General features: G+C 43.4%; 1 protein-coding gene across 13 annotated transcripts in view; it reads left to right on the top strand.

Annotated features, from left to right (window-relative positions):
• The window catches only part of mta1 (metastasis associated 1), a 79990-nt gene extending 61367 nt beyond the window's left edge, over positions 1 to 18623 (top strand). Inside the window, exons 15-20 of one of the 13 annotated variants that reach the window (XM_042338301.1) lie at positions 141 to 230; positions 1781 to 1939; positions 3609 to 3641; positions 8875 to 8906; positions 13653 to 13804; positions 17037 to 18623. In XM_042338301.1, the coding sequence (XP_042194235.1) occupies positions 141 to 230; positions 1781 to 1939; positions 3609 to 3641; positions 8875 to 8906; positions 13653 to 13804; positions 17037 to 17184 (614 nt within the window). In that variant the 3' untranslated portion in view covers positions 17185 to 18623. Of the gene's footprint in view, positions 1 to 140; positions 231 to 1780; positions 1940 to 3608; positions 3689 to 8874; positions 8912 to 13652; positions 13805 to 17036 lie in introns of those variants that run through there. The other 12 variants (XM_042338302.1, XM_042338304.1, XM_042338307.1 and 9 more) reach the window with 12 other exon arrangements.
• The last annotated feature ends 6089 nt before the right edge of the window (positions 18624 to 24712 follow it).

The following is a 24712-nucleotide window of genomic DNA, read 5'->3' as shown; positions in this document are numbered from 1 at the left end:
CAGTAGGAGACAAGGATATGTTAACTGAAGATTCAGTTACTGATAGTGGAGCCATGTATCACTCCTGTACCTGATTTTATATCCCATATCCCTGTGTACTGCTCCCCGTACCTGATTTTAACACTGTGCATGTGTACCAGGTGCAGTGCGATTGCCTGATGTTACGAAGATGCCCACAGCATTGAAACAAGCTGTAAGGAAACCTTTGGAAGCAGTTGTGAAATACCTAGGTAAGCCTTTCTCCTGAACTAGTGAAGCTTGCTAGTTAACATTTGTGGTTTCACAGAGAATAGGTTATACATAATAGCCAGTATCCTCTGGTGATTCTTTGGTGTAAATTATAAGACCCTGTCTGACAGTAACGTAAGCTAGTTGTGTTTTTATATGACTGTATATATTACAACCGTTCACTGTCCACCTCTTGACTCCCTTTCTTCAATGTTTGTGTGAGTTTTTGGAAAGAAGTTTATTCTGAAAGGAAGTAGTCATGAAGGGATTTGTATGTCAGTATAAGCAAATTGAAATCTGTGTGTTGGGCTAGTGAGCATACCGGTTCTGTATCACAAATCCAGCTGCTGCCAAATTGGCTTTCTGGCAACATGCTAGGGGAGAGAGAGTGAGAGTGAGAGATTGGTTTCGTGCATGGGACTACATACTCAGCTGTGCAAACGTGTTTGTGTGTGAGCATATATTTCCATGTGTTTTGGTATTTGATATATTTTTTCCAGAGGTGAGCCTTCTCCATAGAATTACGTAGTCTGTGCCAGTGTTTATCCTCCACTCTAGCTCGAACCCTCCGATTCTCTCCTCTACCCCTCTGTACTGTATTCCCTCACCTACGCATTTAGTTTCATCTTAAATACATCGATCCTTTTTGTTTCAACCACAGCTTCCAGTAGTGAGTTCCACGTTTTTTCCCTCTATGTTTGAAGTTTCTTCTAAATAATAATAATAATAATCCTTGCATTTGATATAGCGCTTTTCACGTCAGGAGGACGTCCCAAAGCGCTTCACAGAATATACTGTAAAGTGAATTGACTGTATATTTGTGGGCGAACGCGGCAGCCAATTGCGCACAGCAATGTCCCACAAACAGTCGTAGATTGAAAATGACCAATTTATTATTGTTTTTTGTTTTTTGGAGGGATTATTATTAGGCTCTGTGTGGAGTAAGGAAACTTGCCCAAGGTTTCACCCTGACCTGCCTGGAATTGAACTCAGGTCTCTCGTTTGCAAAGCGAGTGCTCTAACCACTGAGTGAGTGCTCTAACCACTGAGCTACAGGACTCCAAATTAGATCCCTATTATAAACTCCCTATTAGATTACCTATTTATGCCCCTTCATTGGAATAAGTGGAAACAACCCATCAATGTCCATCTTATCAAATCTTTTCATGATGGTAAACTAATCTTATCAGTTGCCCATTCAATCATTTCATCTTGATAGAGAAGAGCTCCAAACTGCCCAATCTTTCTTGAATGCTGTCTCCACTCATCCCTGTTACCCTTCTTGTAAATCCATACTGAATTCTCTCCAATGCTAGGGTATCCTTGCTCCATGTAATTGAAAACACTTTATTGAATGCTCTGGAGTGCAATGTTCCACTCAATGGCTTTAATATTAGAGGGAAAGTTATCGCAGTACTTATTCTTTACTGTGCTCTGAGCTAGAGATTGCTGGATTTGAGAGGCGAGGTTTGATAGTGATTTTCACTAGCTTATTGCGGCAGCTACAAAAGTGTTTAGAAAATGACTGTCGACTTTCTCTCTTTATTAACAGAGGCCCATCCCTGTCCAAAACGAGAGCCAGCAAAGAGCACATCCAGTAGCAGTCTGCACATCAGCAGCCTGACTCACGCAAAGGCCATACCCATCCTTAACAACGGCTCTCCAACCATCCTCGGCAAACGCAGCTACGAGCAACATAACGGCATAGACGGTTAGTATTGCAAACAAATTTTGGGATGTGTACATTTGATTCAATTTTCCTTGCTGTTTTTTAGAGGTTCCCCATAAGTTCTCCATGCGATCTCCTCCTCCACAACTATACAACTATTATATATCTTCCCCTCCACAATCCCACTCCTGAAAGTGTTTGATTTCTTATTCCTTCTCAGTGACTTATTTATGTGTGATCCTTGAATATTCTTTGAATGTCGGCCAGATATTTGAAGGAAGGGCGAGGATTTCTGCTAATCCCTATTCTGTCTGCGCACGTGCACCTTGAGCACAGGATCTCTATTAAGATCAGAAGTAGGAAACCCGGCTAAGAAACTTCAGGGATGGGAACAGGGCCATTCAGCCACAAAAGCTTAGCCCTCTGGGATATTAACCCCATCTGACCGTGTTTTAAATAAACTCAATGTTTTTGTCTCAATGTTTGTTGCTTGGTAAATTAAAGTATTTCCTGATACCTGTCCACATTTACTGTTTACTAAGCTTAATTTATGTCCTCTGGCCATATGTTCCGTGCTTAGTTTGAAATAATCACATGGAATTATATTATTTTAGACATGTAATGCTTTTAAACTTTGGTGAGATTCCTCTTTAACTCTTAACTGACAGTTGATGAGCAATTCTCTTCCCACATTTTACAGAGAACAGTGACCCTTTTTCTAAACTTTTGTCTCTGTTACTTGGAACAATCTTGTTATTTTTGTTCCACTGCTTTCCTCCCATTTTTTTCTTCCCGAAGACATGACTCTCACTAGTTTACAATAATATTAGCATCAGCATCGCTGATAAATGTATGAGCATGGGTAGCTAGCATCAGCAACAGAGATGTCCTGGTCACTATAACATAGTGACTCTCATAGGGGAGTGGAGCCCCGGTCACTATAACAGGCTCATCCTCACAGGTGGTTTCCCAGTCCCTATAACAGACTAACCTCTGTGTGTCTGTTCTGTTACAGGCCAGACTGCAGGTAGTGATCTTCAGCAATCATTTGTTATGGCGTTTGTAATAGTAATTGCCTTTATAAACACAAAACTAAAGGAACCACTGTTGTTAGTGACAAACATGTATAGTCTTATTTATAAGATATCGTGCATTGTTTGTGGATTACTTTGTAACAAAGAGCTGCTCAGGAACAATTACTGCTCCTTACAACACACCGTGGAGTCCTGCAGCTCAGTGGTTAGAGCACTCGCTTTGTAAGCGAGACACCTGGGTTCAATTCCAGGCAGGGCGAAACTTTGGGCAAGTTTCCTTACTCTACATGCCTAATAATAATCCATCCAAAAAAAATAATAATAAATTGGTCATTTTCAATCCACGACTGTTTGTGGGACACTGCTGTGCGCAATTGGCTGCCGCGTTTCACCCACAAATATACAGTCAATTCACTTTACAGTATATTCTGTGAAGCGCTTTGAGACGTCTAGAAGACGTAAAAAGCGCTATATCAAATGCAAGGATTATTATTATTATATTCCCAAATCTGTAAATCCCCATTCGGAATTAATTCCGAGGTGTTCGGAAGGAGCCAGGTAATTGTCAGTGAAATTGTCAGGAAAGATTATTAACATGTGAGGGAGCTCTCTGACTGTCGTCAAATTTGTGGATGTGTGTTTGATCTCTTCTTTTCTGTCCGTCTGTCCTCTGCCAGGCACGAAGAAGCGTCTGCTGATGCCTTGTAGGGGTAAGAGCCTCTCACCTGCAGGGAAAGTGGTGCTGTTTGTGCTGTCTGTGCGTTTGTGTGCTTCACTTGGTAGCTTCCTGTGCTTCATGGCCATCTGTGCAGTAGTTTAACATTGTGCAAACGGTATCTGTACTGTCATCCCCGCTTTAACAGGAAGGAATGGGATCTATTGGTGACCTTCACTGGCTTTTTCATTGTTGGTAGTTTCTGCCTCAAGTTGCTTCCAGATATGACATTGTTCATTCTCCCACACTCACCCCTACTCACTCCACCGCTCGGCCGCTCACTGAGAAAGTCTCACTGCAAGAATGTCGCAAAGCGATTAGCGACTGAATGGACTCAGTCACTTGTTAGGTGGCAAAATTGTTTTTTCTTCAATCTGTGAGGTGACGTAGCTGTAGGAAGGAGAGGATGGGAGGAGTGTCTCGGAAGTCCACCGGGTGAGGTGGGGATGGGGGTAAGGGGGAGCTCATCTGGTCAAAATGCCCATGCAGTTCTTAAAGTGACAGTGGCATCAGCTCCAAGAATGAGGTGATGAAAATTCTGATTTGAAAGTGAGATTGAACTCATTGAAAGATGGTGTGTAACTAATCTTTGTAATGCCAATCTGAACCTTCTGTGGCATCATAACATCGCTTAATAGCTTATCAGTCTTGCCAGTTTGAAGCGAGGCCAGCTCATGTGGGGGAGGGGCGTTCCACTGGACCAGAGGAGCTCGATGGCGATCTTTTAAGACCGAAGGGTCATGACAACATTAATAGGAGGGGAAACTTATTTCATTTACTTGAGTAATTGGTGACAAGGAGGCACGGTTCTAGGATTGTTAGCATCAAAGTAAGGGATGAATTATAAATAATTTCTTTACTCGGAAGGTTGTTCAGTGTAGAATATATTACCACAAGTAGCTTTTGAGGCTATTAATAGAATTAGTGGAAAGAGAACTTGGATGAGCAGCTGAGAAGTAAATACAAGGCTGTGGGGAAAGAGTTGGAAAGTGAGATTATTAAAGGATCTACTTGAAAAAGCAGAGATTACAGTGGCACTTATATGGTGGTAATAACTTTCATTTCAACTAAGCCTCTTACATGAAAAAAAATGTTTCAAGTTCTTTACAAAATATAATGTTTTAGAAATTAAATGAAAGTTGTTAAATAGCCTTATTTTGTGTGCTTCAATACAAAGGGTGATCTCTCTCTACCCTGAGCAGTCTCTCATTTATACTATGCTGTAAAACTACACAGAAACTCCAGGTTCATTGCTGGTCTGCATTAAAGTTAGGTCATCTCTCGTTTGCTGTTTTGCTGAAAGGGGAGAATGTGGATTTTGGGAAGATCGGGCTCAGCTTTGACAAAAACATGCAGTCAGATGTCCTACTGGCAATCACATGTGAAAAGTGACCACTTGGTTTAAGTACCTTTGTAGTGGAACTGATGCCTTGAAGGAGTCTGGAGGCCAAGGGGCAGAAAACTGAGAATTAACTAGCAAGACATAATTCAGCTGCACCTAAACAGTACGTTTCCAAGAGTTCCATCTATTGCCATGTTGTGATGTTCCTAGTGTAGCAAGTGGCAAGGATACACCCAGTTTTATGCCATGGCAGTAGTTAGGGGAGAGGGAGGGGATTCAAAGTTCCCACATTGCTTTGTTTCAATCTGACCTGAACCATTGTTCAGAGGGATGTATATTCTGGGACTGAGCCACAGTGGTGGTTTCTAAGCTAGTTCTCCTCCTGCTGTATACGCCACAGACAGTATGAGACACAGAGAAGACTGAAGGGAAAATAGAAATGTTTCATGATCTCAGGAAAGGAACTCTCCCACATGATTAAGTTTCATCCCAGTTTAAGAAATGACAGAAAATGTAATTGGGTCGCTCGGACTGGTAGGTTTGTTTTGAAGCCAGCTGTTTTATAATAGGCCTGTCGAGGTTTCTAATGTAGGGTAAATGAGATGCACAGGTTACAAAAAGAATTGGAAATGACCTGAAAAGATTCTTACACTCAGTGCTGCTATTTTCTCATCTCACAAGTCCACATGTGACAGCCTGGCTCAGTTGGTAGCATTGTTGCCTCATGTGTCAGAAGGTTGTGGGTTCAAGCTCCAGGTCAGGATTTGGAACTCATATAGTCTAGGCAGATGTGCTAATGCAATACTAGGAGAGTACAGCTTTGTCAGAAGCGCCGTCCTTTGGATGAGACATTAAACTAAGGTCCCGTCTGCTTGGACGTGAAAGATTAAATAGACGCTTACCTTCGCAATCCCCCAAATAAAATGGGTCACTCACTTCAAGGCTGTTTGTGGGACAGTGCTGTGTGCAAATTGGCTGCCCACAAAACACACAGTCACTTCACTTTACATATTTTGAGATGATCCCGTGAAGCGTTTTGAGATGTCCTCCCGATATGAAGGGCTCTGCATCAAATGTAAGGACTAATATATTATCTTCTCAACCCTCTTACAAATCTCAGCAATCTCCTCAGCCCTATTCATCCTCTCCCATTTCCTGAACTCTCCAGTGCTGCAACTCTGCTCTTGCAGCTTTTCCTCACACAACTGGTGACCGAGCTTCCAGTCATGAGGACCGTGCTTTCTGGTACTCGCTCCTACAATCCCTTCAAGCACCTTCTCTCCCGGCTTTCACAACCCTTTTAAAAACACTTCTCTTTGACTGCGCAGTTTAATTAAACACAATAAAACTCCCCTCCTTGTCATCCTGCTCAGTGAATGTCTTTGTATTTGATGGCCTTTGAGATGTTGCCCTTTCTGAAATCCGCTGTATAAGTGCGAGTTGCAGTTGTGTTTGTGAAGTTTGTTTAGTATGTTTGTAATTTTTCTGACTAGCAATCAAAACTGCTAAAAAGAACAACAACTTGCATTTATAAAGCACCCTTCATGTAGAGCAGCGTGTTGTGGGATAGAAGTCAAATATATAACTCCGTTTCATGTTACTGAGAACAGGTGGGGGTGGGTGGGGGTAATCCTACCTCCAGTACGTTCAGAATGAATACATTACAAATTATGAAATTTAAACCTCATGCTGAACTCCATTGACTTGATGGAACTGGCTGTGAGCCAGACATTTAAATATCAAAACAATTATTTTGTCTCACCATGTATATTTTGTCTCACTACCAATTTTTGTCCAATTTTTCCAACTTTCTTCTCTGCCTTCTACAAATGGCTTTATTTCTAGATGGTTAAGTGACACAATTTAAAGTTGCTAAACGTAGGAGAATGGAGCAGAAAAGCATCAGTTGGTAGCACTCTTACCAGAGTCAGAAGGTTGTGGGTTAAAGCCCCACATCAGGACTTCTGACTTTTTTTTCTGATTAGACTTGAATCTCATAGTCTAGAATGGGACTCCAGTGCAGTGCTGTGGGACTCCTGTATTGTCAGAGCTGTCACCCTTACGATGAGACATTAAACCAAGGTCCTGCTAGTTCAGGTGGAACTGAAGTATCTCACAGCAATATTGGAAAAGAGAAGGGAGTTTCTCCCAGTATCCTGGCCAACAATCCTCCAAATAAAACAAGTCATTCACTTCATGGCTGCTTGTGGGGCATTAGTGTTTGGAATTTGGCTGCTGAATTTGCCAACAAGTTCACAATACTTTAAAGTAAAATTCTTGTGAAGCGCTTTGAGACATTTAATGACACGCTACATCAAATGTACGGATTAATATTATTTAGTTCTAATCAGCGAATTCACAACATTGAGTGAATGGAGCAGAATAACCTTGTGTGTATCTTCATGGCTGAATATATATATCCTTCTGCATTGCTTCTCATTTCCTTGCTGCTTTCGGTGTTGTTTGTTTTCCATCTGCCTCATGGTGCTTTGCTGTTTCATTGGGTTAGCTGGGTGGCTGTTTAATCTTACTGCCGTTGTTGAAGCCTGTTGCTGTATGTAGCATTCATATTGCAACACCAGTTTATTATTATGTGAATTTGTGTACCTTGTGAAGTTCTCTAGATACATAGAAGAGTTTTTCACGTATAGAGGTGGTGACATCGGACCATCAGGAGACTGGGTCCCGCTCAGAATTTCCTTTGTTTTCTGAATTTTTTAATTTCTGGAACTCCATCCAGGAATCCCTCTAACTCGCCCCTTCCTTTGCTTCCTTCAAGGCCCATCTCAAGATCTTCCTCTTTGGCCATCCCCCCACCCACCCCTACCCTCCACCGTTCTTGATTCCAATCCCAAGCTCAGGTAAAACTTGATGGAGTTTTGGGCCACAGGAGACATTGGAATGAAGAAACCCTTTTGCCACACTTGAGGGCTGAAATTGTGGGCTGTCTTCCATGCAGTGCTGTTGACAATGTGTGGGTTTTTTCTGCCCCTTAATCTTACCTTTTTACAAGACCCATGTAATATAGGACCCTTCACAATACAGAGTAAAGCTGTTTCTTTAATGAATCCAGTTTCTTAAATGACCTCTGCCACCCTTCCCAGTGATGCTGTGAAGTACAATGCTCTGTGCTGATCACTGCCTGAGTTCAGTTAAAATAACCTGCACGACTGCAGCAGCTGTCATCTGATACTTCAGCCAAGTATCCGTTCTCCACACGTGTCTTTTTCTCAGCCAACATCCGGGCCTGGGTGTCCAGGGGCAGACCAAGGAGATCTGCATCGCAGATTCTACACCATAGATTCAACCCAACCCCACCTTTCCTTCGTCCAGCTGAGCCCACTTATGGCAAGTTATGCGGTTTCAGCTGCTTAGACTCTGGCAATACCCAGTGCACATTCTGGTGTCCTCAACTCTTGCCAACCTGTACCTAATACTCTGCTGATTAGGAATCAGGTAAGCAGGATGCACCTCGCAGGGGAGTGAGTGCACATTCCATTCCAGACACAGGAATGTCCAATGTATTGGAATTCTGAGTCTGGCTTGGAAACTCCTAAACAGCTGACTAAAATAAAATCTGAAAATTCAGTGCAGATTGTGGATCAAACTTGGTACATTCCTGCTCTGTGTGGCTTAACACCACAGCAGATAAACTCTGTAAGCCTTCAGGAGAGCTAATATCTCCTTTTACAAGTTTAGAATTACAGAGAAGTTCAGTCACTGCTCCCCATTGAATATCACGAGTTGTCCAGGATGTCCAGCCAGGGCAAGGCCTTGTTTAATATTCTATTTGCTGCTGTTACTTTGAGATATGGCAGGGTAGCGTGGCACTGGTACTGTTGAGCTTGGTGTTGGCTCCAGTAATACATTTTTCTTTCTACTACAGGTGTGACAAACCATGGACAAGGGAGACCGATGGTAAGGTACTTTTCTTTCAAAATAAAACCTTTTATATGATGGAACGCAACTTGACGTGGTTGTGAATAACCTGTGACTTGCTGCATGTATAATATGCTCCTTCAATAAGACAACGAATCTCTACGAAGTGTAGTCGGAGCTTAAATGATAACATACGTCCGATTGGTCCTGAGCCAGTGCCAAGTAAGTGATGTCAACAAAAGTGACTCTTAAGTCTTCACGGGACTGTGATTTCCTGTGTTTGATGTATGGACCTCATTTGTTGGTAAGTGGACGATCATCTGCATTTGAAGCTCGAGGTGAGTAATCTGATTTACCTCCCGCCCTACATCTTCCTCTGGCGCTGAGAGGAGAGGCAGATACTCCCAGATTCGACTTGTGACTGCCATATCCCATCCTTTCTCAACATTATTGTGCAGATATGCTCCTTTCCAGGGGTCTTGTCTCCCAGAATGGACTCATTGTGGCCACTGCTTCCCACATATCCCAGGATACGCTCTATTCTGACCCCTCCTGATCAGCCTTTCTATCCGTACTCTTCCTGAACATTAATGGGAATGGGCTCTGCCCTGACTCTTTCTGGAATATTATGGGACCGACTCTATAAACCGGCTCTTCCTGGAATATTCCAGCACGGGTTCTGTATCCCAACTCCTGGAATGTTCCCAGACAGGCTCTGAACCCCAACTCAACCTGAAACGTTCTAGGAATGGACGCTGGGGCAGCAGTAAGGGAGGAGACCATTGAGGGAATTGTTGCAGTATTGGTGCCGCTGACATGGTAAAGAATGTCACCAAGTGAGAGAACCTGTAATGTGTGGGAAGCTCACACACTCCTGTACACATAACAACCTGGGAATCAAACGTTTGTTTAAAGGATGTTTTGTTTCTCATTTTGGTGCTGAAATGACCGTGCAAATTGCAAAGGGTTGATGATGCGATCATAACCTAAAGGGGTTTAGATTTCAGACATGGTGACGTTTTGCTTTCGGTTTCTCACTCCCATCACTGCTGTGTCTGACACGTGATGGTTATTGAGTTCTCTCACATATCAAGTGCACTCGATAGGAAGCAGCACTCCTGTAACCAAGTTTATCTTGAATCCATAGAGATGGTTCCTTGTTTACTGTCTGAAATCTGACTATAAAGTTTTTAAATCTTCCAACTAAATAAAGAATTGGGTTCAATTCAAGACGTCAGCTTAGTTCAGTTGGTAGCATTCTTGTTTCTGAGAAGGTTGTGTTCTGAGGGATCTAAAACAAGGAGAAATTGTGAAGCCTCCACGTTGGGGCAGTGATGCATTGTCACAGAAGGATAGCAGCGGAGGCTTTTGCTCAGCTCTCTCTACTTTCACAAATCATTTAAAATGACTCCATGGCCACTCTGAAGATATCCAAATTGAGAGCAACGATATGCAACTCTTTATGGTGTTAAACCACTCTGTATGATTTGGACCCAGCTGTCAATCATCTTTGGGAGAACCAATGAAATTGCATCAGATATCTCTACGTCTTCAAACGATTTACCTCAATAAAACGTCCGGAGTCTCTGTTTTATTGCTTCCTTGTGCTTTATTCTCTCTTTCAAACTGGTGGTTGCTAGCGGTTGCAGTGCTCTGTAGATTTTGTTGTTAGTCTTTCCATCGGTTCCCAATGAGCTCAGGTGCTGTCACCTTCCATCAGCAGAGCTTTGAAAAGCCACGCTGACTGTCAACCACATACATTCCAGCAGAGCCTCATTATAACATGGTAGTTGGGGGTCCATAAAATCCCAACCGTTGCTATAAGGGGGAGTGATCACTGGTTAGTGCTTTTTGATATAGACTGCGCATGTATGAAGTAAGTGGACATGTACGTACTTGCTTCCTGCACACAGGAAATGGCGCTGGCGGCAGCCATTTTTCAGTGGGCAAAAATCCATTTGAGGTGAGTCGGCTGGCTCTCTGTGCCCTTTTATTTATCTTTTTGGTAAGTAAATATCAGCGTTCACACTCCAAACACATAATAATGAAACATGTTAGAACGGGGTTCTGCTTTACTTTGGTAGTTTCGAAGACAACATTAGCTTAAATCACGAAATAGACCAAGCAGTACAAGGCAGCGTCCTCAACATGCAATTGCCTTCAGGGAGAACACAGTGATTGGTCAACAGTAACAGCAGATTATCCTGGAAAGTGAAAGTAGCTTGAACCCTGATGTGGGATCAATTATTATAGTTATTGTAATGAGTTGCTCCAGCGCTCTGAGATGATGTGACAGGTTACATTGATGACAAACTTCAGGTTTCAGTGACTAGAGACCTGTCACTGTATGATACTCAAAAATTGTCTTTGAGTTTAAACCACTTAACACGTGGCCTGAAACATCAGTGAAAAATGAAGTGGCTCAAAATCATGTATCTATTTTATGACTTAAACTATCAGTGAAATTATCAGGGTATTGCAAGACTGTAATAGGAGGTTGGGGTTTAGAACAGTGCAAGGCTGTAACAGGAGGCTATCACAACGAAGGCCACTACTCTGATGGTATGCTATAAAGCTAAGTTTATATAATGTCTCCTCTCCATGTTATTCTCTCCTCTCAAACCATCCTCAACACAGAGGTAGGTGAGCGTTGTGGTCTAACCTTTGCATATCCAGTATTCTGTGAAGTGCTTTGAGACTTCTCGAAGGCTTGATAAGGCGCTATATCAGATGCAAGGATTATTATTCACTATAACCTTGGACCAATGACCTGTGAATCTGCTACAAGTTTGTGGACAAGATTAAATCTTTCTTTCAATTATTTTCTCTACTCCCAGATAGAGGATGACATTGTGGTAGAAGGATCTAAATCAAGGAGAGATTGTCTTAGAATTAGAGATAAATGGCTAGAAGTAAGATCAGAAAATATTTGCATCAAATGATATGGCATGCTTAACAGGCTATTCAGCCCAACTAGTCTGTGTTAGTGTTTATACTCCACACCAGCCTCCAGCGATCATATTCCCCTCTCCACACAAAGGGGACAATGTGGAGTACGTTGCTCAGAAGACTGTAGATACAAGAATCAGTTGTTTTGCTCTTATGTTACGACCTTCACTCCCCGCCCTCAGTTTGCGTTGGGATTTGGCTGCAGCTCACAAGACTCTGAGTTGCTTTTTGTGTGCTCGAACATTTTCTGGATATGATAATGGGAGTCTCAGAGTTTTTATGAAGTTTATAACTGACTCATTTCCCTGCGGATTCAGAAAATCCTCCAGTATTCCACAGATTCAAGTGGAAATCTGCAGGGTCCTCGCATGCAGTGACTTTCATCTCAGTTTAATTGTTCAGTAATCCTTCACCAGTCACAAGCAATTTAGTGCACTCACTGCATGAGAATGGTCTCAGAGAACTTAGATTTGCTCATCACCTGCTCATTGCAGCAGCTCTGTGGAAGGGCTGTCCCTCAAGAGACAACTGTCTGAGATACCCCCAATAACATAATGGGTCATGTTATGACCTGTGCCGGCTGGGCCATATAGGAAGGTTGCAGGTTTTATTCCTGGACAAGTAAAACTAGCTTGTCTCTTGTCTGACCTCAGCTGTGGCTGCAGTTAGGGCGACAGAACAATCACTCTCAGTACCTCTGGGTTAAAGAGGGCAAAGATTAGCCAGATTCTCTGCTCGTGGTTATTATGCAGAGACTCCTGCTCGAAGGTGGGTGAGGGGATCAGGCGAGGGCAGGAGCAGTCTTAGCTATTCCCCGCCCCACACACACACACACACATGCATTGTTCCATGCATACATGTAGTTTATTTAAAAAGGTCATTTTTCCGTCCACCACCCCTAACACCTGAGAGCTAGAGTTGCACAACTACCTTTGCCCCTTTCAGCCCTCCTTGGTGCTACTGGAAGTCTCAGTTCACAGGCCATGGGAGATTCTGAGGTTGAGGTGAGGTATTTTCAATGTAGGAAATGTTGCTCACATCAAAACTATACTGTGATGTTTTGTTCAATCTCTGAATTCCCCTCTTCTCCTGTAGAGATTTTGCAGACCAGGTGGGTTTGAGATTCAATTGTTAGTCAATCAGTGTTAACCAAGAGATAGTTGGACGGGAGGCAGAGTTAGAGAGGATACAGTTGACCTTGGGCTATGAAAAGGAAAAGAAATAGTGATTATAATCAGGTGTCCCTTTCAAGAAAATACATGCATGTGGATTAGGACAGGCTCAGGCTAGTAATGGTGGCTGCTTGCAGACTTCCAACATGATGTCAGGAAGTACAGCCTTTTGAACAAAGTACTAGAAGGTGACTGGCACCTGTGGAAGAAGTGGGGTGCAAGGAAGAGGCATTTTAAACAAACTCACACAGTGTCCTCTCCTGTGTAAAGCGGGCGTAATCACATGTATAAGGTGCTGCTCCGGGTATGACTGGAATTGCAGCTTCTAACTGATTCAACAGTAGAAAGAAAGGTGTCCACTTTTACAACCCTGCCCCCTCCCCCCAACCCTTTTTGTTACTGTGTAACGGTGTCACTGGGAAGAAGAAGCCAGTCCTTGCTTTCCTTTAGGAATGCAGCGACTGTCCTCGTAGGTGGGCGGTGGGAGCACAGCACCTTGCAACACATGGCAGTGGCGAGGTCTTCCTTTGTGATTGGAACGCCCACCCATTAGTTTGTGTCTCTGATTGATGGGCTGCTGGAGAGTTTGGCACCAACTGAAGTTTGAGATCTGCACGAGGCCTTTATTTTAGTTACCATCTGATTGTCCTGTGCCCTCCTGCAGGGAGCAGCTGGAAACTACATGATCAATGGGAAGTCTTGCCCAGCCAGTGTCAGAGTTCTCCGAGGAGGCTCAATGCCACCAGTGAAGCGTAGGAGGCTGAACTGGATCGATGCCCCCGGCGATGTCCTGTTCATGGCAACTGATGAAACCAGGTAAGGCTGCTGGAGGGATCTGGCTCTAGACCTGTGGTGGCCCAGTGTTTTGGTCGGCCAACAAAATACATTTTCTCGATTGAATATTTTATGATTTTTGCCGTAAATCAAGAAATGTTCAATCAAGAAACAACTGGAAACACACTTGATTGAACACGGACTTACTCAGACTAGTGCAAATGTTTGGTGGGCCTCTTCTTCACAGCCCCGCGGGCCACTTCTGGCCCACGGGCCATGGGTTGGCCACCAGCACGACTGCACAGCCTCTGACACCCTGCGTTATATAGAGTCTAAAATCTTCAACACTACCATGCCCTCTCTTCCATCCTTCCTCCCAGAGACACTGCATCTTTGTACCTCAAACACCTGCCTTTTTTAGTTATATAGAGTAGAGATAGTGATTAACTCTAGGTACAGCCTTGTAATACCCTGCTACCAGTCACATGACCAATAACTTGAATGCGCTTAGGTTACAGTGACTGCTGAGTTATTTTGTGATACGTTGTACATGTGGGGTGGGGTGGGGGGGTTTAAATGTTGGGGATTCTTTGGGTTGTGTACTCTCCAGAATGTTGCAATTAATGGATGAGCTCAAGGTAGTTGTTCAATGCTGGATGTTAAAGAGAGCTTAAAAGGCTTATTGTCACTGTGTTGAGTTGATAAAGAAACTATCTGTGTGACACTGACTTTGTGTGTGATGTCAGGAGAATCGAAGCAAAGTAGCTAATCGTCAGTGTCGTCGTCACACCCACTGATATTGACTCGTTGAGGGTCAAGCAAAATAATAACAACATCCAAAATGATGGTTGTTGCTCTTCAACCTGTAACCTCAGGGAGAAAGGGGACAACATCCGACCACTTTAAGTAACCTGCTGACTGTGCAGCTGCTGTGTACTGCATAACTTGCTCCTTTGTGTTTATGTATCAACTTTCATTCTTGGGGACTGACCTGTGTATTTTGAAGCAGTACGAGGTGTCAGCCTGGCTCACTCTTGCCTCTGGGTAGGACGCTGTTTATCTAATTCCAGAGAGTATTTGGTCCAGGAAGATAAAGGCTTAAGACTGTGAGTTGGGGAACCTAATGGAGTTTAAGCAGCTAAAACTGCAAATCTTGTCATTGAGAGCACTGCCTGGCAAGTTCCTGCTGCTTTTCCAGCTAGAAACATGCTATCCCTAAGGAAGGCCTTTGGCTTTCAGAGTTAACGAGGATTGTGTGGGAACAATCCCTGCCCTCAATGACTGGTTTGCCGCTTCAAGTCTTGCCAACAAGCCAGACTGGCTGGATTCCTGCAGAACCACTTAGCCCAGAAACCGGACGACTGAGGCCACCAGCCTGGGTTGACTTGATCACAACATTCCATTGCCAACCACGTCACCATGAAGCCAGCTCAGCTCCGTAGAAACCTTGCTTACCTTCCCCAAAGAGATTAGTCACTAGTTGGTCAATTGAACAATAACTGCTGTTTAATGTGTAGCCACTTGTAACACTGTTCAGACCCATCACGGTTCAAACATTACCACTTCAGATTCTCATTGAACGTATTCAAGACTGAGATCGAGAGATTTTTAAAGACTAAAGGGATTAAGGGGATAGAGCATGTAAATGGAATTAGGTTAGAAGATAGCCATGATCTTATTAAATGGCGGGACAGGCTTGAGGGGCCAAATGGCCTACTACTGCTCCTATTTCTTATATTCTTAAGTTCTAACCTGAATCGAGGCCTGCCAAAGGAAAAGCTGCCACGTTTGTGTGGTTGGATGGTGGGGCTTGGGGAAGCAATGTGTAACATTGAAAGGTGCAGCTTTTGGAGCCAAAATAGCAAGGCCTGGGGCAACTGCAGTGAAGATAGTTTACTAAAGAAAGTGACAAAATATTGTGGTGGAATACAGAGAAATATTGATATGAAACATGTGCTTGGGTTTTGATATAACACAATAAAGATCATCAGAGCAATCACAAAGTAAAGCCTGGTGCCCCCCAACAGAAGAGACTCAAAATCGCTTCAACATTATGAGCTAAACCAATTCATCCTCTTGTTCTTTTTATTCTGTGATAGATCATTATTTATCAAATGGTATAAGTAAATAATATTTAATGACAAAGTAACAAAACCGATGTACAATCTTCTCTATCCACAGTCTTCATCATTAGTTCTCCATTGTTCCGGAAGATTTATATCTTCCGTCCATTGATAAAACTCCCTCAGGTCTCCAGTCCGATTCCATTTCCTCTTCCAAGGATTTATCTTTAGAAGATACTGTCGGTATTTTGGAGAAGATGATGACAGTGGTGGGGGGGGAAGGAGCTCATTACTGCTCCTCCTGTAAGACGAGAGTTCCTGCGTCCAAACTATTGTCCAATGTGATGTTGCGTTGTAGTGAGGTGGGATCTTTGTTTTAACTGATCTTCCACAGGTCCATCTCTGGATTTGACGGAAACATTGAATCATCAAAACAGACAACAAGTGTTTGAGGAAAACATTGGTGCAGAGAAAATAAGGACAGGGAATCTGCACAGACGTACCTACTCTCTCATCCAGGGTGCTGAGTCCAGTGGTATCTCTAGGCCTTCTGTAATCAGCCACCTTAGGCTTATATGTATGATCCCTGATCTGTGCTGAGTGTTTATTGCCCTTAGTGCCCTTGAGCTAGAGAGAGCGAAACAACCAGGTTTCTCGTTCTTGATCACCAGTGTCGTGTCCTGGAGGCTGCGTATGTTTAGGAACCAGGTAAAATAAGATTGGGCTTGGTTGTGATGCCCCCTGTGGTCAAACATGCTGCCAACACTCAGTCTCAAGGCTCGCAGATGAGTAAAAGCCTCCTTGAAGCGCAATCAATGGCAGTGGGGATTTGACCCTCGGAGAGCAGCCACGAATAATCTCGTGAAAAAAATAAATTCACATAATCAAAACACTCAGTGGGTGGGTTATAATGAAAGTGATTATTATGCGTGCAGTATTGGTACTATGAGAGCATAGTAAACTGATAACTCATAACCTCATCACTCCAAGGGAAAAGGGCTCAGTTATCAGAGTGATGATTTATACATATGTATAAATACATAAATAAGTGTGGTCGTGTTATTGACAGCATGATGCCTTAAGTGGTCATGACAAGTTAGGCCACAGTCGAGGTATCAGCAGTTTGCTGTATTTTGTGTAAAATGATATGTTTTGACCTTATTAGTTTCTGCTCAAACTGTGTACAAACGATTCGCACCCCTGTTTTCCAGGAAGATTCGCAAGTTACTTTCTTCCTTTGAGAGGAGGCGAGGTGCCAGGCAGCCCCATGAGCCGATCAGCATTGAACAACGCCATGCTAACCCCGCACAAGCCTCACGGCAGCCAACCAACGACCAGCCAATTGTCATAGAAGATTAACAGAGGAGAGAGACGGGGGGGACGGGGGCCACCTCGACGGAGAATCTGTACAACACACTTGGGGCCAATTTAATACTGACAGTGTTGACTTTAACCCATTGATGAAGATTTTTTTTGTTTCCTTTTTAAAACTTTAGAATAATTCGAAGCAGCCTCCATCTTTGTAACGAACCAAATTCACGTACCTTGCACCAGCTTCCGATTCAGCAAGCAAGTGATGCGTTCCGATAGTCGATCCTTCCCTTAGCTCATTGGGGCTTCTCTGATCAGACGGAAAGCCCAGATTTAACTTATTAAGCAAAAAAAAACGAATTGTGTGTTTTCAGCCCGTGGCAGTTCAGAGTGCTAAAGGTGAGACCGTGTGGGTTCTGATTAAGTGCTGGCAGATGCTCTGATGCTTTGAGAAAAAAATGTAAATCGGCAGGTCAAACCTTTCCGGTCCATTGTAAGGGCAGCCCAGGAATCGGCAGCACTCGGTATGATTATGCGCATCAAGGACTGAAGAACTGTTAAAGATTGTGTTTGGGAGGAGGCACCAGCTGGGGTTCCTGTTCCTGATAGTTTTACTAAGGCAGCCATGTTGGGGGATGGCAGTTCCCATCCACATGACTCTACAGTTGCTATGAGACTGGCTCCCAGGAGGTGCTTGGGAGTGGCTCAAAGACTGATATCTCCTTGGTCAGAGGATAAAAAAATCCTAATCTCTTCTGACAAGTTCAAATTTGCAGGAATTTTTCTGGGCTTTGTCGACTGTCATGAATCCCAATTAGCCGTTTTACGGATCTCGCAAATCAAACGGATTCCGATATTCACAAACCGGAACTAGCAATTAATGCAACAATATCCAGTTCACGAAATCCCATGAAGGTGGAGGTCAAGGGCGAGTTGTGCTCCTATTTCTAATTTCTATTTGCCTGGATCAGTGATGTTTCAATGCGCGCAGAGAGCAACAAATAGGTCTTTTAAATGTTTTTATGAAGGTATGCAAACCCCATAGCTTGCTGAAATGTTTCTTTCTCTTTTTTCTGAACTTCCCCTGGCACACATGACCTCCAGTGTTGACAGGCAGGGCAGATCTGCATTAACTCATGTGCGACAATGCAGTAACCATGCTTCCTCCCACTGCAAACATTGCTGGTCCCTTAGGAAAAGCTTCCCAGAAAGCTTGGGACTGGAAGTCAGTGTAGAGGGATTCTGGAACCCACATCCCAGTGTTCCATGACCACCATCTCCATATCCAATATCAACTAGGCTGCCCCGTAAATGACCCCGAAGGTTTGACAGAGCCTCACAACGTGGCATCTACCAGCATCTGAGTGTCGGTGTCTCGTTCACTTGGTCGACAACATTTTTTTTTACTTTGGAAGGTTTGGTTTGAACACAAGTAAATGAAGAGCAAAGAATTTCCTGTTTCTGAGTAAAGGGACTTTTATGTTAAACCTCTGCCTCCTCTGCGTCTCTGTACTTGCGTTTTTCACAGGTCACAACGTCTGCAAACTTCCTGATCGAGTTGGACATGGCTTGCTCTTCAAGAGAAGTGGTTTTGTTGGTACCGTAGGTGAGTTTGTGTCTGTGTACATGAGTGGAGTGAAGAGCAGGAATGTGCAAATGAAGGGGTGACAGGCGTATGGGGAGCGGTGACTATGTGAAAGCAAAGAATGGGGAATATGTGAGATCAGGAGGTGTCCATGGGTCCCATTTCAGATACACACAGTGAGTAAATATTCACAGAGTGAGTACACATACTCACAAACACGATTGCATGTTACTGCATCACACATTGGTGCAGTTTAAACAAACCACATAAAAGTAACTTGGTAAATATCCACTGGGTGTTCAAAGGAGCATTTGGTGTCTTAGTGAGAGACTAACGCAAATTCAGACCTTCAGCCTTGTAACCAGAGAGACACAGATTGTGTCAGGAACAGGTCTGGGTTGTCTCTCGGGTCTGAGCAGTATGCGGCTCACACTGACAGGGACACGATATGATGCTTTAGTTACTTATACCAAAGCAGAATATGCAGTGTTTCCTGAAAGGATTCGTGGAACAAGGAGCCGACTTGACAAGTTAGCAGTTTATACAGTGCTTTACTCAAATAAGGATCAGAAGGCGTTGATGGTTAACATTCCCTGCCATTGTTAACCAGGACACCGAACTGTTTTTTGAATTAAAGTCATGGGAACATTTACATCCACCTGAGGAGGCAGACGGGATCTTGGTGTAACATCCCATCCAAAGGTGACCTCTACCCACTATCCCACAGCTCTTTGTTCAATTGACTGTGGGTGATCTTAAATTGCGGGTGATTGACCATGGAAAGCACTGTAACCAAATCCTCTGCAGGTGTCCACACATTTGTAAAATTCCAGCCAGGGTCACCAGGCAAGGATCAGAGTGGGAGCATTGGCTATCTTGTTTATAATCTGGAGTTGCTGAGCTTCATTGCATGATCATTATTGCCTCCTCAGGTGATGAACAACACTGACACTGGTAATCTTGTATGTAGAATTTAGAACTACACCATTAGACCATCAAGGAAGCTTCCCTCTACCTTTTAATCCAAGGCAAAATATGTATTTGAGGCATTAGAAAGGATTCTACATGCTAGGTGAAATATGATGCAGACAACTCTTCCAACCCCATCGAGGACTGGCCACAGCAGATGTGAATTCCTGAGACTTTTGTTTCAGGGGGGTTGGATTTATTGAGGATGTGACCAATCTGCAGAATGACTTCAGTGTGGAGAAGGCTGACTTTTGGACAAGTTGATTGCTGTTTTCTAGTGGACCTTTGATCAAGTAAGCGTTTGAGATCCTGAGGAAATGTTGGTTATACAGTTTATAAAATGTACAACCAACACATGAATCATCAATCCCTTATGCAGGGTAGATGTAGGCTAGGGTTGACTGTGATGTTTCTGCCATGCTCTGTCTACGCTTTGGCCATGTGAAAAATTGCCATTTAGGTGAGGAAACAGAAGAACTATTACCTCTTGAGTTTTTCCCAGGTAATCCACTGCCTCCAGGAGTGAAGAAGAGGGGGAAAAAATGGACGAATCATTTCAAAAACAAATTTCCACATTTAGGTATTTCCTTGATGCACAAAGATTAATTATACAAGAGTTACCAGATGGGAGTTTGCCTACTGTTTATCTCACCCCCTTCTTTTCCTCATTAACACTTTGGCTAGATCCAATCTTTGATCCCCGCTGGAAGCAGGAAGTCGCAGGTGTGCAATTTAATGAAATGAGGACCTCAGAATATTGGATGAGATTCAACATTGCAAGCACTGTGGGAAAGTAGTCAATTTGGTAAATAGAACGGATGCAAAAGAAGTTATTTAAAGAATATCTATTGTTCCAAGAAAGGAATTTTGAGACTACAATATATATAGCACCTTTCGGGTTGGAAGGACGTCCCAAGGCGCTGGTCAGTCCAGGATTTGCACCCAGGCTGAGGGGTGGGGGGGGGAGATGACCAAATGTGTGGTCACAGAGGAACGTCTTGAGACAGACCCCGAAGGAGGTGGAGGGAAGAGGCGAGTTGTGGGGATGGAATGCCAGAGAGTAGCAGTAGATGCTGAAAGTACGACTTTCAATGGGTGAGTAGGTAAGATGTGAAATGTGATCGGCTGGGTTGGTTGGGTTTGAGTAGGTCACAGTGGTAGGATGAGACAAGACCAAGGTGGGATTTAAAGGTTAGGTCGAGGATCTTGAACTTGATCCACTGGGGGTTGGGGAAACAGGTGAAGATTGGGGAACAGGTGATAGGCTCACGCAGTCTAGTGCAGGACAGGACATGAGCTGCAGAATTCTGGATAATCTACTTGTGAAGGAAAGAGGTGACGTTTGGTGAGCAGGTAGTTGGCGTAGTCTAGCCTGGACCAGATGAATGCACAAATAAGGCTCTCAAAGACAAAGTAGAGATGTTAGGATTCGTAAGAATGAAACCAGGAGAGGACAGAATCATGAAGTTGGAGCTGAGAGGAGACGTGTGGAGAAGGATGGCGTGATCAACAATGCAATCTAACCAGGTTTGTACTTTGAACACATTGTTACTGACCCCAAGGTAACACGGCAGTCTTGCCCATCTCCTAATTCTTATTGTGTGGTATCATGGTGATGTATCACTGATTAACCCTTTGGGTATGGTCCCTGTGTTTCCATCTAGCCAGATGATGGGCTGTATTTCTGCCATTGCTAGTATAATAATCCCTCCAAAACCAAAAACAATAATAAATTGGTCATTTTCATTCTACGACTCTTTGTGGGACATTGCTGTGCGCAATTGGCTGCCGCGTTCGCCCACAAATATACAGTCAATTCACTTTACAGTGTGTTCTGTGAAGCGCTTTGGGATGTCCTCCTGACATGAAAAGCGCTATATCAAATGCAAGGATTATTATTATTATAGTGTGGGACAAATGGGAAATGAAAACTGAACAATTTTATATTCAATAATTGTTTGAATAATCAACAAGTTCTTGCAATACCTTATACATTCATTATCAGATTGGGAACTTAGAGGACATAAGTTCGATTCCCGGGCAGGGCGAAACATTGGGCAAGTTTCCTTACTCCATAAGGCTCTGTTTACCTAGCTGTAAGTAGGAACTCGGTTGTTAGTCGATTGATGTATCACTTTTCTGGGCGTAATAATCCTTTCAAAACAAAAATAAATTTTAAAAATTGTAATAATTTGGTCGCTCAATCCACGACTGTTTGTGGGACACCTCTGTGTAGAATGGGCTGCTGCATTTTGCCCACAAAATCCACGGTCAATCCACTTCACAATATATTCTGTGAAACGCTTTGAGACTCTCAACAACGTGATACAGCGCTGTGTCAAATGCAAGAATTATTATTCCTATTATTATTACATTGGTTCGGGGGTATCTGTTTCTGGGTCCCTTTCACATGTCACTCATCCCGTCCATTCCACCATCGGCCGTACATTCAGCCACTATACTCTGGAACACTCTGCCTCAATCCCTCCGCCTTGCCCTCTCCTTGCCCATTTTTGGATCAAACCTGAAGACTTCGACCGTGCTTATGGTCACCTTTCCTCTCTCCAGCTTGATGTTAAGCTCCGCCATCTTGTTATGACTGTGCCCCTTGGGTGCATTAATGGTGACTTGGCAAATGAGGCACTGCCTCACCAAGAATTTTCATGTCTCGCAGCGAACACTGTGAGATCAGTGAATGGACGCTGAGAAAATTTGGTGAGACCAGCATGGAAGCAGTGCCAGACACGGTGCATATACGGAGGGCTCATTGCCGTGGTAACAAGGTAGCTTCGATTGGCAAGCTTATAGATCGCCTTACCTGCCAAAAAGCTCACCAGCCGCCACCGGTGCTGTACTTAGCAAGTTGTTATGGTTTAAAGCAGGTGATTTGGGAACAGTTAGTAAATCCACCCATGTCGTGCAGTCTTGTAGCTCAGGTGGACGCTGCTGTGCGCAATGTACCGTGTTTCGCCCACAAAATATACAGTCAATTCACTTTACAGTATATTATGTGAAGCCTTTGAGATGTCTAGAAGACGTAATAAGGCGCTATATCAAGTGCAAGGATTATTATTATCTGGCGCTAACCAATGAAGAGAGAATTTGAGGGGTTTTCACTAGAGCTGAGAAGGTTAAGTTGTACTGATGGGAGATCTTGAAGGGTTATGGATGGGACACATATCTACTGTTTAGCACATCTGCAACAAGACCACATAAATTTAAGTTAATCACAAAATTAAAGGGTTAAGAAATCTTGCTACGGGTTAGATGTTTGGAATGTAGAATTTTCTGCTGCAAACCATAGTGGAATCAGATTCCATCAATTCTTCTAAAATGGAATTAGATAAGATGCTTGAAGAGGAAGAATATTAAAGGGTGTGGGTCAGCAGGAAAGTAGGATCAGATTAGATGTGCAGAAAATACCATCATTAACGTCATGAGCCAAATAGTCTGTAACATCACTTAACGGCATATCCTGTGAAACCCTTTGAGATGTCTCAACAATATGATAATGCACTACTTTAAATGCAAGGCTCTCTTACTGGGGTACAGCTTCACAAGCACTGGCTGATAAGTTGCTCAAGAAAGCCATTGTTCATACGTGATGGTGAGTATCAGCAGGCGAGGGTCAGGACCTCATGATCATGAGGAACATCACATTGAGCACAACCCTGTCCTCACCCAATGTCCACATGGCAATGCCCCTTTCAGCAAAGGGAGTGGCGGGAGATGCTCTTCATAGCAACCAGGAGTGGGAACCTCAGCTGATTTTTCCCTCATCTGCCCAGAGTGTGGAGGCTATGTGTAGCCCTTATTGAGGTCAGTAACTCAGCTGAGGGATTGGGGGAGATGTGGTGCTGGCTGCTCTCACACATGCCTTTGAGCAGCTCTTCAAAGCTATCTGTGCCAGGAGAGAGCATCCACTCTGGGGTGATGGAATGGACAATGCAGTCCATGGCTACATTTGTATGTGCATGGTCTAAGTGAGTATATGGATTTTTTTTTTGTGTGTGTGTATATATAAAGCGCTTCGGGATGCTTCCCCACATGAAGGGCGCTATAAAATGCAAGTTGTATATTATAAACACACACATATATAATATACGTGTATTCGTGTATGACATTTATGCACCCAAATGTTTGTGTATGTGAAACATATAATATGCATTTACGTGTGTACAATGTATGCATGTGTATAGTTAGTCCAATTGCAGGTCGCTTTCCGGGGGTAATAATCCCTCAAAAAAAATTGGTCACTCTGTTTGTGGGAATGGCTCTGCACATTGGTTGCCGCATTTCGCCCACAAAATACGCAGTCAGTGCACTTTACAGTATATTCTGTAAAGCTCTTTGAGACGTCTGAACGATGTGATAAGGCGCTATATCAAATGCGAGAATTATTATTGTATCTATATATGTGTGTATCTGTCTACATCACTACATATGTGTACAGAACACATCCAGATATTTGTGTATGTTTCACAGACATTCTAGCCTTAATTCAACACCCAACCTTTGATCTTGCGAACTGGCTGACGTCACGAAGCTGCAGTGTGATTGCTTGAAAGCCCCAGCAGTGCTGTGCTTGACGTGCAGCTCTGGCAGACTGAAGGTTAAAATCCATGTAGCAGTCGGATCCTGCTGCTGTGCGCTTCCTTTCATGCCTCCAATTGTCTACAGCCTTGTAAGAGTATTGAGCTGCAGGGATGCTCCATTAAAGCTTTTAACTCTGGTCCCCATTCAACTCTGAGCTGTGGTATTTCCCGCATTCTGCTCCTGCTAAGTGCTTTTCCACTATATCTCTGGCTTGACACAGAAGCATTGTGCTTGCAATGGCTGAGAAGAGCTCAGTGCTCATGAGCGAGGAGGCTCAGTAGGTTGGTATCTATTTAGACTAATTCTACGCTGTTTTCAAAGGGCTGATTAATATTGTAACTTGAGTGACGTCTGCTGAGTAACTGGATGTAATGAATGTTTTGTCTTTGCAGCTTCTCCCTCTCTCTCTCTCTCTCTCTCTCTTTT

The sequence above is a fragment of the Callorhinchus milii genome, unplaced genomic scaffold (assembly GCF_018977255.1).
Source record: "Callorhinchus milii isolate IMCB2004 unplaced genomic scaffold, IMCB_Cmil_1.0 Scaffold9, whole genome shotgun sequence".
Classification (NCBI taxonomy): Eukaryota; Metazoa; Chordata; class Chondrichthyes; order Chimaeriformes; family Callorhinchidae; genus Callorhinchus; species Callorhinchus milii.
The sequence above is the reverse complement of the archived record's forward strand: the minus strand, read 5'-3'. Positions and strand labels throughout refer to the sequence as shown.